Below are 19,691 nucleotides of genomic sequence, written 5' to 3' on the forward strand. Positions count from 1 at the left end.
TTATTCAGCAATGAAAGCGGGACTTTAAAATGATTTGTAGGTAATGTGGAATAATGAAATTACGCAGTTCAGTCCCAGATTGGTGCTTTTATGTATTTATCTAAAGCGCCAGTCTTGTCCAGTAGGTGGCGGTAGTATGTTTTTAAATCGGCTTGTCAGCCACCTATAAAGACGACGAAGAAGAAAACCCGTCACATCCGGTGCCATCAGATTTGAGAACACCGGCGCGAAAAACTACGTTTATTTTGTTTACGCAGACAGCAAAGGTAAGGAAACTATGTCACTATGCTCACCGAACAAAAACAACTACTTAAATGTATTTTAATAGGTTTACGTTACTAGACTTTGTACTAAACAATAAAATGTTATAACTTTTCTGGTGACACGAGCGGCGGTTGTTAGACGCATTTAACCGCTCGGTTTCCTGCCTTGAAGAAAGCTAGCTTCTTAAAAGTATGAGAAGAGTGAATGTGATTTTAGCAGGACCGGGTACAGCCAAACTATACAGCAGAGCCTGTTAGCTTTCATTGTGGAACAAAGATTGAAGCGTTTGTTGTGTGACTCACTCAAAGACCACCGACAACTTATATAAGAGACACTTACTGTATACATACCTGTGAGTTGGTGCTTGTCTTTTCCGTCCCTTTCTTGCGCTAGACATTTCTGATGTGTACAACGGGAGACAATGGAGAAATAATCATCCTCAGTGATGATGAAGACGATGAAGAACTTGCTATATCATGCAGTGAATCCTCGGTGCTCATTGTGGAGGTGGAGGATACGAAGAAGAGTGGTAACAACTATATTTACTTTTTACACTAGCGGTATGTGTGAGATTGGAGGTTATAAATAGTGACCAGCTGCTCCTCCTCTGTGTTTCAGATTTCGTCCTACCTCCAAATGCTCTGGATGAAGACCTGGTCGTGACCTTCTCCCGCCGTGCTGAGGTGCTGCCTCATGCACGCTATGACTGCCCCATACATCCTTTCACGTGAGTAAATCGACACACACACACACACACTTTGTGAAATACTGTCGTCCATTAGAGATAATCGCACTGATTCCCTTCTGTCCTGCTCAGGGCTACAGACTGTGAGATCAACGCTCCTGTGGCCAGCAACCAGCTCATGTGTGATCAGTGCTTCTGCTACATCTGCGACAAGCTGGCCTCAGCGGTATGTGTTGATGCAGTCTGTTTAAAGATGCTGGTGCCTCCTTGAGTTGCCACGTTGACTGTGGAATAATTCAAATAAAATAAAAAAAGCAGACACATAAAAAAATAATAAAAAGGGGGTAACCCTTCTCCTTTTCCCACATCATATCAGTCTTCCAGACTCCATCACTCACTTTTGGGCTTGGAAGCATTTTACCATTTTATTTGACACTTTGCTTTTGTCAGTGTCTTTAAATTTAAGAGGTGAAATGTTGCTGAATGACTAGAAGACACAATGTTATAGTACTACAACACTAACACTTTTACAGTACAGCCCAGCTCAAAAACCCTGCAGTGAACGCTACCTTTTGTGAAGCTTGTTACGCTTGGTTTCAGTTTTATTTCAATCTAGTAATATCTCTTAAAACTGCAACAGAAATCACATTTCCTTCTTTTATAATGCAAATATCTATTGGTTTTAGAAAATATTGCCCTAAAAAAATTGTTTTTTAAAAGGGTGTTTAATAAATGAAACACAACATTGAATGTTACCTCATAAGATTGGCCTGATAGAGGCATGTTTTCCTCTTATAGATATATTATAGATTCTTGATAGATCATGTTGCAAGATATATTGTCACTGTTGTCATTGGCATATACTGTGGTGTCATAATAGTGATTTTACCCTGTGATCCCAGCCATATCTCTGAATCTGAACGTTACAAGCTGCACAAAGATGATGTCGTATTTTAGTTTCACTGTCACATTTCCTGTTGTTTTGGAACATAAAAAGCATATTTCTGTGTGATGGAATTTAATTTACTGATCAAGAATGAAATTACTGACCACAAAGAAAGATTCAGTGTTTAAAGCAGGTAAAGATAAGGAAAAATCCAAGTTTTCAAGCTGCATTAATGCAAATGGCTTTTGTTTTTCCACATTGTTGTCCTGTGTGTGTGGTCAGTGTGCAATGTGGTGTCACAGTGGCACATGTCACTGCAACAGCCACAAAAGGAGTGACTTCTGGAACAACCTGAGAAATGGCACGCTGCTGGGGGGACTGAAGACTTTCAAACTCACTCTGTCTGAGATAGATGGTCACCTCCGACGTGCAGGTACTCACGCTCATACAAAAACTGTATGTGAACATAAAAATCACATTTACATTTGGGAAAACCCTCAGATTTGAGCCGCTTGTCATCGGCTGTAATTACATGTTAATTCACTACAATTGGATTTGTCTTTCTCTTGTCCAGAAATGATGCTACAGTGCTTCAAACAAGACCTTTCTGCACACTTATTAATCTTCATGATGGGAAAGACGTTACAGGATTATGGTGTAAACCTGCCAAACCAGAGAGGCCGCGTCTTTGAGTGAGTTGTTCAGGAGAGCAGAACAGTTATCCACCTTCACATGATCTTATTCTGTTTATATATCAGAAATCTGTGATTTATCTTTAACACATGAATGTTATCAGGATCTGTCCTCATGTATGGAGAACTGTACCAAAACAAATACCCATTCAATAGTTGTGAGATTCACCACTTGGCCAAAAGTATGCGGCCACGCTCGAACAATTGAATGGGGTTGAGGTCAGTGCTTGACGTAATGCATTAAGCAACATAAACAGTAAAGGGTCTTCCTTTAACTACTGCCACAAAGTAAGAAGCACGTTGTTGTTAAAAATATTATTGTATGCATTAAGCATGAAGATGTCCCTTAAAGGTACTGCATGGGGTTTTCTTCTAACTTAACAAAAGTTATGTTTACAGTCAGGGTGCTTTATCTTTGAGGTATAAAAAATATGCTGAGTATATTTCATCTGCATTTTGTCTAATAGCAGCTTTCTTTTTTTTTCTTCTTCTTCTTCTTTTTTTTTTTTGGTGCAGTTCTACATTTCTTGGCACCAAATATTAAGATAAATCAGATAAATAGTGAATCCAACAGCAGAATGTGAAATGTGCCTCCTGCATGCTATGTGTGCATGTGCACAACATAAATGCAATTGGACCCACTCATGAAAGCACTGCTCTGATCTGGTCAAAAACTGCACAGGGTACCTTTTTAATTGGAACCGAGGGGCCCTTACTTCTCTCTCATGTTAGTCACATTTCGACGACTTACCTTATCAACGTATGAAAAGTGATGGCAGTTTTTTTTTGCAGTTACACCCCTGTGTACGAGTTTGTGTCGTCATTCCTGAACAAAGCAGATGAACAGGACGAAAGAGCTGCTGCCATCATGAGACTTGGAGCTGCTGAAGACTTTATTAAACATTTTCAACCCTCAGAGTACGCACACACACACACACACGCACGCACATACACGCACTCACGCATAGAAAGAAGCATTTCCTGTTCTGCATTTATGGTTTCAAGTTTGAATTTTTCTGTCTATTCATTTTCTTTGGTTAATGTGACTCTCTGCAGAGGTCTCATCATACAGTCTGCCTTTGCCTGTGTTGATATGGCTAAAGCGACGTTGCTTCACAGGTAAATACATGGCCACACACACACAGAACAATGTGTTGTGTTGTATCTGTGACCAATTCACCTGTAGCTTTATATTTATGTGTTTGGGTTTCTTCAGGGTCGTATCGTCAGTGCAGCGACAGCTGGTGATGGCTGATTTCACTCCAGAGTTCAACCAAAAACTGCAGAATTTTTACAAGAGACTACAATTACCTGTCAAGCTGAAGACCATGAGGAACAGGTTCGTTCAAATGTCACAACAGTTCATAAGAGCTTTTGTGTTGCACAAGGGGAGTTTAAGTTTAACTTTGTGTGTGCGCTGCAGCCTGTGTGTTCGTCCCTGGGAGGACGTCCTGCTGGTGTCTGTGCTGAAGGGGCAGAATGTGTCAGGTGTTCGCAAAAACAAAGGCAAGAGGGACGTCCTGAGCGAACCGCTTTCTATAGTTCTACTGAGAACAGAGCTGCTACAGCAACAGCACAGGTACTAAATGGATTAAGGAACTCTCATACTGATGTACTATATGGTGAACACACACACACACACACACACACACACACACACATTTACTTAAAAACCAAACTTGGCTGTGTCATGTCTGCAGGTACAGAGAGTTGAGCCGCTACCTGCGTGTCGTCCAGAGTGATGGCAATGCACTGTGAGTGTTTATGTCCAAACTACCACAAATACTTTACATGCTTTCCTCTTTTTCTGTGTAAGTGAACTATAAGTAAGTTCATTTCAACTTTTATTGACCAAAGATGGTCTTTAGGAAGGAATATCTCTTTTCTTACAGTAACAGAATGTTTGAAGTCTCGATCTAGGGACGGATAAAGATCAGATTTACATTTTTCTTCATGATGTATTTTGTCAGCACAAATTGAGATGCTTGTGTAGTTCACTGTAAATATTTCCTAAAAATGTAAATAGCACTTTTGTTGTATAGTTGACTGATCATTGTTCAGAGAAAAGTTTGTACATTTTTTTCCAAAAAGAGGAAGAAAAATAAAAAGTTTCTTTTGTTACAAATTAGATCTGAAACAATTGACAGTGACAGTGACCAAATATTTCCATGTTCCAGCTTCTCGTTTATTAGGATTTTTTTAAAATTATTCTTGGGGGGAAAAATGTCTCAAATCTGAATATTTTCTTGATTTCTTAGTTTCTACTATGATCGTAAACTGAATATACTTCAACAGGTTCAGGAAAATTTTTATGGAAATTTTTTTGCTATTTGCTGACATTTTATGGACCAAATGAATAATCCGTTAATCGAGAAAATAAATGGTAGACTAATTGATAAAGAAAATTATAAGTAGTTGTAATAATATTGATAATAATCTTCATATTTTCGGGTTCTGGACTGTTGGAGATTGTGATGGGCTTTTATTTTCTTGCACAATTATTGAAATGAAGAAAATTAACAAAAGATTAATCAATAATGAAAATAAGTAAGTAAATGCAGGTTCAGAAATTAGAAAAATTAAAGTCTTGCTATTTTTGGAAAACAAAATCTCATTCATAGATTTATATATTTAGCCATGATAGGTAACGTCACTTGCTGTATCTGGTTTATGTCACTGGTAGCTTCCAGCAGGTTCAAGACCTCGTCCCGTTCTTCATGTGTATGGACGGACACTTCATGTCGGCTTGCAACAGTTTCTTCCCCTCGGTGAACGCCCCCGCCTCCCGCTTCACGCCGTCCCTCTTCCTCTTCTATCTCCGCATCTTTGAAACGGCAACTGCACCAAAGCTGACAGTCAATCAGCCGGCAGCGCTCTGCTGTCCTGATGCACCATGGGAGCCAATTAAAGGTCAGATAAATATATATTGTGTTTCTATTGCTGCCATTTACACAAAAGAAAATCTCAAAACATTTTCTTACATGACGTGAAACTCCTTCTTCTCTCTAGATGCTATTCCACTAAAGCGTGCTGAGCTGGTGAAGTTTGCTCTCAGGGTTCAGAGATTCTGCTTTGCTGTCTTCATTGATGTGAGTCTACAACGAACATCCCTGCTTAGTTTGCTTTTTGGAAATGTCTTTGTCCTTCTATATATTTAAAATATTGAAAAAAAAACTGGAGAGACTTGTACAGCTGTAATACAGATTACAAAAAGCCCATTAAACCTACAGATGGGGGACAAATAACAGGAAACGCCTGAAAAATGAGTTACGAACGAAGGTCAGTCACCAGATATTGACCTGGTTGAACACCTATGGGAGATTTTGACGTGTTAGACAGCGCTCTCTTAACTTTTGGAAGAATGGTGTTCGTCCAGAAGAGTTCAGAGCTGCTCTGACAGCATGTGGTGACCCAACACATTACTAAGATACTTTTGTTTATTTTTCCTAACATCCCTGCACTGACTTCCGGTAAACACCAGAATTCACATTAAAGGTAATGGAAAATCAAATCAAATGTGTAACTAAGTGTTAAGTGTTTGTGATCTTTACTCAGCTCAGATTGTTAGTAACTGCTCCCGTGTTGCTTTTCACTTAGTTTTCATCGTCTTCTTTCTGGGTTTTAAAGCAGTTACATAAAACACGGCTCTTTCCTGGTGTCATGACAGAAGCCACGCAGACTTCTCAAGTCACCTGTCTCTGCTCCTCTGAGGTCAATTCAAAGTCTGGTGAAGCTGCGTTTTATTTTATATGCTCCCAGCTGCTGGAATGGTCTCCCCGAGGACTTGAGATGTGCACAGACCTGCACTTGCTCTTTTGAAAACATTTCTTCTCTCTGATGATATTTTTAATGACAAAATGTGTGTGAGCCATTGAGTACAGTTTGTGTGTGTTGTTTGTTTGCTTGTAGTGACAAAGTGATTGTGAATGTTTTTTATTTTCATTTAAACCACACTCAGTTTCCACATGGGTATGAACTAAGCCATATAAATCAAGTTGAACATTTTCCAGTGTGTGACTGTATGTCTGATGTTTTCCTGATCCAGTCTCAGTGTTGGACTTGTTTACTCAGAGTTGTCAACACACCTTCTGCTTCACTCACCGCTCTACCAGCACCGAACGCAGAGTTTCTACATGTATGTATTTCTAGTTTATTCCCAACTCTTTTCTTCTTTAGAAATTTTCATTTATCTTTAATGGTTGTTTGCACTCTGTGTTATCTGTTTTGTGTGTGTGTGTGTGTGTGTGTGTGTGTGTGTGTGTGTGTGTGTCTGGACTCCAGGAAGCAAAGGAAGTTGTGAATTTGATACTGCACAAGCAGCACGGGTCAAACATACAGATCCCATGGATCTTCCTGGAGGTAAGTGTGTTTAGATGCAAACATCAATCAGCATTCAAACAAGGGGTGATAAACTCTTAATAAATGTGAGTTTGTGTTTACAGGTGTACCCAGATCAGGCCTTGTTACTGTTGGTAACAGGCGCTTTAGGTTTGAGAATCCTCAATGGTGCCCTGAGCCCAGCACTCCCTGTGCTCAACACCTTTAAGGTATTTTTCTCTTCCTCTCCATCTTAGATGTGACATCCTGTGTGGACAAACAGCTTTCACAGTTTTCATGTTCCTCCTCAGCTATTTTTTTTTTTTTTTTTTTTTTAGCTGAAATTCAATATATTGTTTCAGTCTTAAGCTTGTGTTGTTTTCCCAAGAATTCACTGTCATGATCTGTTGCAGTTGCTATGTTCTCAACTACTCTTCTTCTCCTTTTTTAAATTTGACATCTATGGGTGAAATATCTTAAACTTTATATGTCTGATATCTCGTGATAGAAGCAACCTTTTCTCACTTTTTGTCTTTTCCTGAAAACGTCTTGATGAGCCATGAAGCTGAAAATGAGGATGTAAACGTTTATAACCGATATTTCTTCTGTCTCTCAGGAGAATGTGTGGGCTCTCCAGTGGCTCTGGGAAAATTTGTCCTCCAACGCAGAACGTCTCAACTCCTTCTTACAGGAAATCACACGGGAGGTGGAAAACACATCAGGTGTGTGGGCGTCAATAAATGAATCTGTGCACTGAAATCTCAACGTCCATTATCTATCATAGGAGTTAAGTAAGTAAGAAGAATAAAGAAATAAATGTGGAAATATAAACAGGAATAAGATATTTCTCTTCATATTTCCCTTTTTTTAATTTACTTATTTATTCCAGTTTATATTTCCACATTTATTTTTCTTATTTTATAGATTTAGATTTTTTTTTTTATTTAAGTCATCTAAAATAGTGACTTTATGCAAAGATGTTTTAGGTTCATAATTTCTCAACATGAAATTCAGCAACAGGAAAAACATTAAAGGAGCGAACAAGTGATTTGCAACCTTCAGCAGCGTCCAGTGGCAAAATGTAAGAACTACACCAACATACAACGCCAGCTGGTCCCTGGCACAGCCCACATTACTGCTCCCCAAAGCCTCACATGAAGTGCTTGTCAGATGGTCTAACAGTGTCTGAGGGGGCTGAGTCTGACAAGTTTTGTAACTTATTGAAGTTGCAACTTGACAATCACACCCGCTTCACACAGCTATTGGCCAGGTGTGCTGACGTACTGAACTTTCTCAAACTCTTATTAGTGCTGAATTTATGTCATATCAAAGTTATAGCTCTCACGTTAACATCCAAGTCGTAATTTTGACTGGATCCTCTGACATACCCGACTGAAAATGAAACAAATACGGACGTGTGGCACACACCACAGATCATTGTTCAGTGTCATTATTTCCAAATATAATGTACATTGTGCTATATTTTCAATGCACAAAATTTTAATAATTATTTGACCAACTCTGTAATCATACAACCACCTTGAGCTTGCAAGTTGTTAACAAAGGAATCTTTCCCATCTTTACCAGTGAATGTGGCATTATTTTTCACCAAACTTCAGTCATATTTCTTGTGTAGTCGAGTGGCGACACATCAGCACCGTCAAAATTATTCACAGCCTTTTATTTGCTGTTTTAAAATCTTAATTTTTTTTAAGGTTTCTCATGGTCAGTCATCATCTTCTCATCCACCATTATTACTAACAGCAGAGATTTGTATCACGTCACCTCCTTACGGGTGGTGTCCGTGTGTGTCATCATGCATGTGTAGATGGAGCATGAGATACAAATACAAGCATCCACCCGTCGACATGTGGCTCTACAGCGCCACCAGTGGTGAAAAACTCTTCAGTGTATTGTTAAATGAAGCTGAAACAACACAGCCCCATAACATAGCATCTGTTTGTTTGTGTTTCTGACAGATGGGGATAATTCATTACCCTTTCTTCGTTACATCATGCCCACTCTGTCTTCTTCAACAGAGAACTGGGACCAGTGAGTCATATTAAATTTATAACCTGCTGCAAGGAAAAGCACAACAGCCCTTTTGAGCTAGGAAACAGCAGCTGTAGAGTTTTCATTTTCCTTTTATGGTGGATGTTAAAGGTAGTGAGAGGCAGTGGATCTGATCTGTTGCCTTTTTTTCCATGTCCTCTCCTGATGTGGTGGTGATCAGCACATATTGTAAGTCGCCCTGCCACCTGTGGTGATCCTTCACTATTGGACTTTGCCTGCTGTGGTGTTCGATTTTAACCTTCTGTGTCTGTTCCTCCCGACCAGCGGCTGTTAAACTCTGTCTTCCCCGAGTGAAAGTTCCGTCACAGTGTCAGCTGTAAGTCCCACAACTCTCATCAGCTGTTCAGTCCTACTGGCTTTGTGTTTTCCCCTCAGATTCCACATTTAAAGGAAAAGCCTGTAGTGTCTTCTTTATTCCATGTAGTTCACATTTACATCAGTACCATCTGTGTTCAGCAGCTCCTTTTCTCTACCGAGACCAACTCTTAAACCTGAAGACACCTAAAGTGGGTGATCATGCAGGAATAATTCTTTACCCCTTTGCATTTTTAATTTAAAATCTCTATTCCTCTCTGTGGAAGTGGTTGAGATGATTGTACTATCAGATGGAACTAAGCATCACTTCTGCGAACCTCAGTGGGGCTCTTCATTAGACAATTAATCGATTTGACTAAAGATTTATCTGCATCTGTTTTTCTTATCAAATAATTGTCCTTTTTTTAAGGAGCAATGTCAAATTAGCAGTTTAATGCCTTTTCTTTGTCGTACATGATAGACTGAATCCTTTGTGGTTTTGGACTGTTGGTCAGACAAAGATAAAACAAGACAGTTTAAGATGTCATCTCTCTCTATTGTGAGATTTTATAGACAAGACAATTTAAATAATCAGCAGATTAATCGAAAATGAAGAGAGTTGTTAGTTGCAGCCCTAAATTATATAGTTCTCAAATTTAGTCAGTCACATCGATCCGACAATCCGTCATTCAGTAGTCAGTGCATCATGAATGACTTTTTACCTTTTTTGATTAATGAATTTAATCAATCATTATAGTTCTTGATTCATTTTCATTTCAGCACTAGTAGTAATTAAGGGTTTGAAGTAGCCCATGAGTTGATGTGTCATGATATATTTTTTCGTCCCGTCAGTGCTTCATCAAAATTGTAAGTGTAATTAAGTAAATGTTAATATGGGACTTAATAATTAAATGATTAAAATGAATGAATCAAAAACTGACTCTGCACAGGTGAAACATTTTAAAATAATTGTACTTTTTGTTCTCGCAGCTTGTCCTGATGCACATCGATGCTACTGCCAGAATCGTGAACGTCCTGAAATGCAGAGGTCACTGTGCGGCCGCCTCCTCTGCACAGGCTCAAGTACTGAGAGTTTTCAGTTTCATACAGACGTCGGAGTAAACCTGCACAGACTGTGATACGCAGAATAACATCCTCACAGTTATTCAGCATTTAATAACTGCATAGAGACACAATATGTTGCTTTGTTCTTTAATGGCTTGTTGGTGGGAACTGGCTACAGAGCTCTGCGCTGTATGATTTTTATTTTGTATGTTCATTACCTTCTGGAAATACTTTTGGATATTAATTTTTTTTATTGTAATTGAGGCCATTATGTGACACTTTAAATTAAATTAAAAAATTGACAGCTTTATGAACCTCTTTGGCCAAAAGAAAAGAAAGGAAAGGAAATATAAGTCTTGGTTGCTGAATGATTTCTTCAAATGTAGAGTTCCTGTGTAAAATATGATTTTATTTATTGTAAATATACACATGCTGAAATCGGCTCATATTTGCATCATTAGAATAACAAAAGTACAGTGTTTAACAGGAGGAGGCTGTTGCTCTGTTTCAGCTGCAGTTCAAATACATTCAAAAGTTTACATAACAGTACATGACTAATATACTTTAAATGTCAGTAGTAAAAGTGGGACTAATTTTAACTACTTAATGTAGCTTTATCTACAATAACACAATTTCTCTGCTTATATTTTGTTTCAATTTGAATCTGACAAATAACTAAACATTTCAAATAGATATAGTTGAGTGAAGTATTTCCCTGTATGAAGCAGAGTACAAGTATAAAGTGGCATAACATGGAATTATCAAGTACGGCTGGTGTACATAAGTACAGTACTTTCAAACAAATCAGATGTTCTGATTGTCAGCTTATTGATTAAAGTGTATTCACTGAGGTTCAACTGAACCCTGCTGCACATGTGGTTTAACTGAGGTCTAAAGCCAGTGTGTAGAAAACAGTCAGTGGGGAAAAGTAATTAATTGCATTTACTCAAGTACTGAATTAACAAATCTGAGGTACTTGTGTTTTACTTGATTATATCCATTTTATGCCACTTTATACTCAACTACACTTCAGACAGAGTGCTGTACTTTTTACTTTTTACCACATTTATCTATTAGTTACTTGTTAATTTCCAGGTTTAACTTAAAAAACATAATCTCATAAAAACAATTACTAAGTATTACATTTCCAACTTTCCCCCCTTTGTCCCTCTAGATGGGGATGCTTGTCATGTTTCAGATCTATAGATATTTCACAAATAACTGCAAAGACTATTGAAAAGTCTGAAGAATGGAAACAAATGTGTGTATATAATAAAATATCACTCACTGGGACCTTTTTTACTTTAAAATGAGCTCTTTTACTTTTGATAAAAGATTGATTAAAGTGAATTTTGCTGATAATACTTATGTACTTTTACTTGAGTGGGATTTTGAATGAAGGATTTTTATTTGTAATGGAGTATTGATACTTTTACTTAAGTGAAGGACCTGAACTCCCACCACTGCTAATTACCAAAATGTAATTTTTTTTTTTTAAACTGATTTTACCACATGCACGTCCTGCATGAAGCTCGATGTACAATTTTCAGTGTCCATCCAGCTTTAGCTTCGGCTCAGTTGAACCAGTGCTTGTTTCAACAGCAATGATGTTAAGTCCTGATAAAATTAACCCCTCTGAACTGGGTTGGTCTGGCTCAATGCTAAATGACACAGCAACAAGCTTTTATAAGAGTTAAGGAGGACAGAAGCACCAAACTCCAACATCTAGCAGCCTCGGTGCCACGCTGCCTTCACAGTACTCACAGATCTACAAAAGGGTTTGTTTTTTTTTTTTGCACAATGTACATCTGTGGCTCAATTATCTTGAATTACAAAGACTTCATATGTATTCCGGTGATTGGGCTACATTTTAAAAACACTGCAATTAAAAAAACAAACAAACAAACAATACTTCAGGTGTAGTGGCTGCCAGCACATCAAGGTTTTTGGTGCCCCAGGCACGAGTGCACTAATGTTCAGTATTCCAGAGATACATGACCCAAAGCTGGAATCACACACACACACACACAAACAAACACACTATCATTTAAACACGGCAGATAAAAACATTACAAATGTGATTCTTTTGTCTTCACAGTGCCAGATGATGTTTAACCTTCTGCTTCAGTCATGGAGAGAGATCAGTGCATTTTGTCGAAGCGATATGTCCCTCCAGTGTCTTTGGACTCTATGTTGTATATGTATTTCTGTGGAGCTGCGCTGAGCTATAAGAGAATCTTAAAACCGGAGGTCCACGTCCTGCGTGGCGCTGTTTGACGAGGTCAGACAGGAAGCTCATCACTCTCAAATCGTTTTCACTGCTGCAGAATCCTCGTGTGACCAGAAAATCCTCGCCTCCTGAATCTTCCTTCCCTCCTGCAGCGCTTGGACGTTGGGCAGCACGACTAAACGTGTACAGCAGAGCCTGGTTGGCCAGCGCAGTCAGGCAGCTCTCCAGGTGCAACAGGTAGGTGATGCCTCGGCTGATGCCAGTGTGAGGATTGGCCAGTCTGCCAACGAGAGAGCCGGAGTATGATGGACAGCGCAGAGTCCTCTGGTCCAGGTCCAGCAAGGCCAAATAACGACTGTAGCGAGTCAGAGAGTGGATAATGGTGGACGAGGAGCTGGAGGATGATCTGGTCAAGAAGAAAAAGAGGTGAGTATTAATTACAAAGTATGTTTTCATGAGTACATACTGAATGCATTCAGTAAAGCTGCGTAGATAACAACAGATATCACGGTGGGTCACATGATAAAGTAGTTAAGGCTGCCATCACAGAACAGATAGCATTTACAAACCCACATACGCCAACCCCCACCCTACTCAGGGCATGAAACACCAAGGGAGGGGAGAAAGGAGGAAACAGAAAAAAAGACGATAAAAAACAAAATAATAATAATAATAAGTAAATAAAAAGAAATGAGTAGATAAAAGGATACAAATACAAGTAACCCCGTTCAGTCCTTGTTCGTCTCTTGTGAAATGTTAAGCAGATCAATATATTTCAGACGGGGGATTCCAGGTTTCTTCGAATGTCTTTATTGAACCCATGAGAGAGGATCTAAGTTTCTCAAGTTTAACATTATGCAGAACTTCAGCAGGATCAAATGTCCGGCCAGTGAAGGTGTAAAGACACACAGTGATAGAGTGACCAAAATGACAGATATAAGCCCAGTTTACAGTTTCCAATACATTCAACCAGGATATTTTTCACATGGTACAAGACCATAATGATTAACGTGGTAATAATAATAACGTTGTATAGTGAATTAGTGAATTTTATGTAGAATTTAATTCATTGGATAGGTCCGTCCCCAGATCTTGTTGAGTGTTGAGGCGTTATTTTAAGGTTGTGCCATATTGTGTATACGAGCAATATTTAAAGCTGCATTAGTCGATTTCTTCCCCCTTTTGGCCAGTAATCATCAGCTGACAGTGTGTTATGGCGTACCTGTGTATTCCTATCAGTCTCCATGTGAGCAGGTCGGTCAGTTGAAGTGGCATGGACAGACACGGCATCACTGCATTTCCATCAGGACCGGGAGCAGGCAGGAAGAGACTCAGAGCGTCCACCAGCTTCCTGACCAAACCCTCGTCTCCTCCGACGACAACCAGCGGCCGGCCGCTCAGGAGACAAAATACGGCATGCTGGGAGAATGAGTTCTGTTTGAGGAACCTGAGGGCTCTGAGTCCAGCCTTCCTTCTCCTCTTCTTATCTAAATGGGCATTGCTGTGGATATTTTGGGTGGGAGATGGGGGGTCTGAGGAGCCTGTAAAGCTGGTGCAGTCAGACGCTTCGTCGATGCTCAGCAGCCTGAGAGGAGCGCAGGGTGGAGACCAGCGGTCCACCTCCACCGGGGCTACAGGAGCAAAGTTCACATAGAGGTCAGGCGCCGACTGCAACGTCTGATGGGCTTCAGACCACTTTGGCATCAACTTCACCGCTTCTGTAAAAAACAGTTTCCCCAGTTAGTGAAAAGATCAATCTGAGAGGTCACAAGATGTTTAACAAGAAAGTAAAGAAGAGCTTCTGAAACAGAACTTTAAAGCTCTAAGCTAAATGTTATTTTAATGTTACAGCTCACTGACATACAAAACCTGTAATAGGTGATCTGATAGGGCATCAATTGGCTATTTAGGATTTTTTCTCCCCCTCTACCCCCTTACTATACATATTTTATATTATATCGTGGAGTAGTCCACCCCCTGTAATTTAAATCCTGTCAGACTTCCTGTAATCTCATGTGTATTTAAATTTATATTTGAAGTGTGCTATTGCATTGTTACTTAAGGGTTCCCTGTGGAACCTGTTCTACACATGATTTCCTTTTTACGGTATTATATCAGTGCCTCAGTTCTGAGCATGTAATGGGACCTTTTGAACCTTATTACTGTGCACTTATGTGGATAATAGCAAACTAATAATAGCAAAATTTATTGAGCACAGAGAACATTTTTGTTTGCTCAAATTAAATTATTCCTTGCATGATAAAATACATCTAGAAATAATAATTTGTGCTCCTCCAAATTCTTTAATTGTGCGTACAGTATTGGAGCGTAAATATAATTCCATAACCTCCAGTTATTTGGCAATAATGAAAAGAACTTTCGCAACTGTTAGTGTAGAGATAGAGTTACAGAGATGCTGAGGAATCATTTTAATATCCACCTGATTTATTTATTTATTACCTTGTTGTAGTTTGGGCGTCTTCTCAAGATTGTTGTCTTCATGGACTTGATTCTTCTTCAAACTCTCGATGGCCGGTTCCTCTTTGATCACGACGTCATCACTGAGGGTTATTTGCTTTAAAGACTCGTCCTCATCAACACAACCATCATCTTTCTGAACAGGAAGTTCATTTTCATTTTCATTTCCTGTAGTAGCTGCATTCAGTATTTTCTCCTCTTTGAGAGCATCGTCAGCCTTACACTCCGTCAGTGTTTCTTCCTCGTTGTCAAAGCCATTGCTCAGAGGTTGGTGCTCCGCATCTTCCTCTGTGATGGCGGTGAGGTCATCTGGAAAGATGGACTCGGTGGTGCTCAGAACCTCAATGCTGTCCTCGCTGTTGGCTCGTCTGGCGTACGCTCGCACACGCCTGGCGCCTGCATCTACTGCCGCTCGCCTGACAGACGTGTCCATCAACATGACCGGTGTTTCTGCTGAAGAGAGTAAACTGTCAGCTGGACCTGTTGTAATAGAGGCGTATTGTAATATGACTGGATTCATCTTTCTTTTTTTTTTTGATTAGTTAATTATTCTGTCCATACAATGTCTGACTGACATCAGACTAACTTATCATCCTTAGAGACGCGTTGCTAGCAACACGACTTCAAAGAGCTTGTTTCAAATTGTTTGTTTTGCCTGACCAACAGCCCAAAATCAAAAAGTATTCATTTTACATTGATACAGAGCAGCAGATCGTCCCGTTTGAGAAGCTGAAACTAGGTGGTGTTTGGTATTTTTGCTTGATAAGGGATTTAAACGATTAACTGATTATCTGTCAGTGGACGTACCTCTGCTGTCAGATCCAGTGATGGCATGTTGCGTCCGATAAGATTTCTCAGTCCCGAGCACTTCAATGCTGTCGCCACTGCTCACACTTCCTGTCATCTCCGTGGCAATGCTGGGGTCAGGGGTCACTGTCCCGGCTTCTCCTGCCTCCAGTTTGATCGGGATCTCCTCCACACAGGAGCAGAATGATTCCAGGCTCATTGGCTCTGACACCTCAACACCACTCTTACTCACCCTCTGTAGCTCTGGCTCAGTGCTCTCCCTCTCCTCCTCCTCTTCGTCCTCTGGTCTCCACAGCTCAAACAGGAAGTTGGTGAGCATGAGCCTCCTGGACAGCGAACGTGACACGCGAGCAGTTCGCAGGACACTCCTGTCACCACGAAGGCGGCACTCTGTGTCTGCTAGCTGATCCTTCATTAAGGAGAGGAAGTAACCATTGCAGAGCTCATGCAGCTGCTTCAGATGGTGCTCGGACCTGTAGGAGTTGGAGGTGGAGGTGGAGGTGGAGGGACAGAGCTCAGGAGGCAGTAACGCAGTAGGATCAGTGAGGGAGTCAGCTGGGTCATAGGGCAGAAAGTCAGGCTGTTTGAGCTTCCTGTTTGGGTAGGATGTGACCTGGCGGAGGAGGTCTCTGTGATTTAAGATTGAACGCTCTACAGCTTCAAGATCTCCGTCTTTCTCTCCAACTTCTGTGAACCCATTTACTGTCGTCACACGTTCTGTCTCCTGCAGCAAAGTCAACCGTGTGTACCTGAAACAGAGAGTTATATTTAGTCAGCAGACTTAAAGACTGAAAGGTGGTGTTTCACTGCCTGGTTTCTCTGCCTGGAAACCCGAGGTCTGTTTTACTTCTGACTTCACCCAGGCTGGGTGCTCTGTGTGCTCTGTTGTTTAATGTGGCTGATTGGATTTCTGCCCAGAACTGTGTGGGTGTGTATCGACTAAACTCAATCGGCATCACTCTCATTTCCCCATTAGCTTTGTTGCATCTGTTAACGCGGGACAAATTACACATTTACCCTCCTAATTCAAACATGTCCGGTCACATATTCCCACCATAAAGAGTGTTTTCACTTAATGACCTGCAAAACGTACAGTCACATTACACTTCCATCACAGAGTACCGATAACGGAATAATTCCTTTAGTGATTTTTGCCAAACATGTCCTGTTTCAGGTTTCTCAAATGTGAGAATTTTGTGCTTCATACAGTGTGTGTGCAGTGTATATTCAGGAAATAGTATATCTATGGATCTTTTTAGTAGACATATTTGCCAATTTGGATACATCTGTAATAATCTAATATCAGCCAATAACCAGTGGTGTATGCTGATGTATCAGTCAGGCTCTAATACACAGCTACATGATCTTACTCGAGTTCTTGCAGTTTTCTCTGCAGCTCCATAGAGAACGCCTGCCTGTTTCCCGTCTTAAGGCTGTCAGATGCCTGAGAGAAGCATGTCGACAGTTCGGAGAAGTTCTCCATCAGCTTCGCCTGGTCCGAACACACGTAGGCCATACAGAAAGGACGCACCATGCCGCGAGCCTCCAGGTCGTACAGGGTCAGGTGGTGAACGTATGCAAAAGCATCCTCCGCTGAATCTCCCAGGATCACTTTGGAGTCCTCGCTGAAGTTGAGGCGGGGGCCGGGGGTGGCATGAGTAGTGTGGACGGGGCCGGACGCCTGGTAGTCCACAGACATGAGGCGAACAGAGAAGTGGTTGAGGTCAAAGGTGCCGATGACCCTGGGGTCGTCCGGTATCGTCAGTACAGGTTTTGGACCCACCTGAAAACACAGAAGAGACTTGTAGGGCTGAAAAACACCAAACCTTCTCTCCATTTTGATGATTTGCTGCTTTCCTCTGTTTTATAATAGAAACCTGAAGACATTTGCTCTGTTTCCTCAGGCTCTGGGAAACTGTGATGGGTCTTCTTCTTTTTTTTTCTTCTTTTTTTTTTTACTATATTCTTTTTTTATAGACAAAACTATTTATCAGGGAAAATAAATGGACAGATTTATCCATAATGAAAATAATTATTAGGTGCAGCCTTACTTCTGTATGCTCACACATATAGACGGCAACTACACACCCGTTTTTTCTTTCATAAAACCATGATGTCAAAGTTGTTGACATATTTGGAGAAACTGACACGAGATCACAGGAGAGATTAGCTATAAACGTTTCTCAGATCAGCTATGTGGAAAGTTGGTTTCCAGTACTATACATTTTTAAGACACTCATTTCTCTGGGGAATGCTGTGCTTGTTGATATTTCTACTAATATCTGTGTTTGTTTTAATGATTGTGTCAGTGTGTTTGATGGTTGCTGTGTGTCACTGACTTGCTGTCTTGTGATAAGTATGTATATAGTTTGTTCTCAAGACTCTCTTGCAAAAAAAAAAGATCTTAATCTCACTGGCACTTCCTGAATAAACAACACCATTACTTTTGCGACACCATTACCCTGACAAAAACTGAGCCACAACATAGCAATATGACTTCACTGTGTAGATCCAAAAACCAAAGAGGAAATATAAATAAATATTAAAAATTAAATATTCCACATATTTTCATGAACTTTAGTGCTTCGTTTAAGTTAAACAACTAATAAAAAAAGAGGTAATTCACATATGTGAGTGTTGTTTAGCCAAAATAATTAAGCAATGCATATCATTGTTATTACAAAGTTACACTGCAGAACTATAACTTACAAACATTTATATTATGTAGTTGTATATATCATTATTATCATACACCTCATTTTATTGTTAAGTTCATTTTGCTGTTAATACTTCAGTGTTTTTAATTTGTGAGATTTTGAATGAAGGACTTGATGAGTATTTTACATTTCTGTATTGGTGCTTTTGGTTGAGTACAGAATCTGAATACACTGTTGTACTTTCTGGAGAACAACAGTGTTTTCCATATTTAAAAAAAAAAAAAACACACTCACCTGCTCTGAGAATTCAGCCACCAGTATGAAGTCTCTGTGGAACTGGGCGGAGGTGGTCCAGGGGTGGGAGGGAGGTGAAAGGGGGACAGAGAGCTCTTCAGGTAGACTCTGAGCCTCCTGGTCCTCCTCTCCTTCCCCAAACCCCTCTGTGCCGGTGAAGGCCAACAGGTCCGGTGACCCGATCATTTTCAGACAGTGAGGCTGGTCAACCCATGGAGGGGCTTACAAGGCGCTTTTATGTTCTCAGCGGCGGCGGTGTCCCGGTGCCCCCGGCCCTCAGTCGGTGAGTCAGCTGTTCAGACCGGGTGCAACAACAACAACCAGAGAGTTAAAAACTTGTTGCGCAGTTGACTACACTCATGAAGCGATGTGTACTGTAGCTGCACCAAATTAAAAATTCAATGAGTGTCCTACCCGTTACCTTTCAACAACAACAGTCGCGTAAACAAGCGGCGTTTTCGGGAACAGGCATCTGAGAAAACTTAACGGAGAAGCGAAAGTCCCCTGTGGGCGGCAGTCACACGGTTAGCTAACCTTTGTCCCGGGTTCTGTGTTCCTCTTTCTCGTAATTAGTAAGCGAACTTTCAGCCTAAAACTTGTGCCTCGGAGTCACATATCTGACCGGCAAACAGAATCCTCTACACCCATATTAAGCCATGTGACAGCCGGTGGGCCGGTGCCGCGCGGGTGCCGCTCGCCTGTGTAGAGAAAGCGGCGCTTCATGAATACAAGGCTGGAGTAACGAAGACTTCCGGTCATCAGTTTCAAAGTAAAAACATTTTTTTGAAACATCTGCTGGAAATACACTCAGTTGTCAGTTTATTAGGGAACACCTAAAATTAATGCAATCTAATACAACAGTCATGCAATAAATCCCCCCTTCGTGAAGGTTATAATGTTCAGTTTTTATTTAAACTATTTAAAAGAGGTGTTGATCCAACTATATAAT

At 40.4% G+C, this 19,691-nt stretch overlaps 2 protein-coding genes across 3 annotated transcripts; one reads left to right on the forward strand and one right to left on the reverse strand.

Moving 5' to 3' along the window:
- The first annotated feature begins 211 nt into the window (after positions 1-211).
- LOC111216538 lies at positions 212-11,592 on the forward strand. The gene is made up of 21 exons (XM_022738066.1): positions 212-266; positions 658-793; positions 883-991; positions 1,082-1,175; positions 2,118-2,268; positions 2,410-2,527; positions 3,320-3,445; positions 3,584-3,646; positions 3,744-3,866; positions 3,951-4,106; positions 4,228-4,281; positions 5,211-5,437; positions 5,537-5,616; positions 6,573-6,662; positions 6,809-6,886; positions 6,970-7,074; positions 7,461-7,566; positions 8,824-8,896; positions 9,078-9,085; positions 9,182-9,233; positions 10,202-11,592. The coding sequence occupies exons 2-21, from the start codon at positions 667-669 to the stop codon at positions 10,209-10,211; spliced, it is 1,950 nt and encodes a 649-aa protein (XP_022593787.1). The 5' UTR covers positions 212-266; positions 658-666; the 3' UTR covers positions 10,212-11,592.
- Positions 11,593-12,447: 855 nt separating this feature from the next.
- Positions 12,448-19,473, reverse strand: LOC111216673 (guanine nucleotide exchange protein smcr8a-like). 2 transcript variants are annotated; one of them, XM_022738282.1, is made up of 7 exons: positions 19,164-19,473; positions 18,743-19,034; positions 17,162-17,574; positions 15,792-16,540; positions 14,967-15,434; positions 13,729-14,224; positions 12,448-12,912 (listed from the first exon to the last, which is right to left on the reverse strand). In XM_022738282.1, the coding sequence occupies exons 2-7, from the start codon at positions 18,926-18,928 to the stop codon at positions 12,465-12,467; spliced, it is 2,760 nt and encodes a 919-aa protein (XP_022594003.1). In that variant the 5' UTR covers positions 18,929-19,034; positions 19,164-19,473; the 3' UTR covers positions 12,448-12,464. The 2 variants fall into 2 exon arrangements, with proteins under 2 accessions (XP_022594003.1, XP_022594002.1); XM_022738281.1 differs by having other exon boundaries at positions 14,967-15,437.
- Positions 19,474-19,691: the final 218 nt, after the last annotated feature.

Source organism: Seriola dumerili, unplaced genomic scaffold (genome assembly GCF_002260705.1).
Source record: "Seriola dumerili isolate Sdu_G_001 unplaced genomic scaffold, Sdu_1.0 BDQW01000035.1, whole genome shotgun sequence".
Classification (NCBI taxonomy): domain Eukaryota; kingdom Metazoa; phylum Chordata; class Actinopteri; order Carangiformes; family Carangidae; genus Seriola; species Seriola dumerili.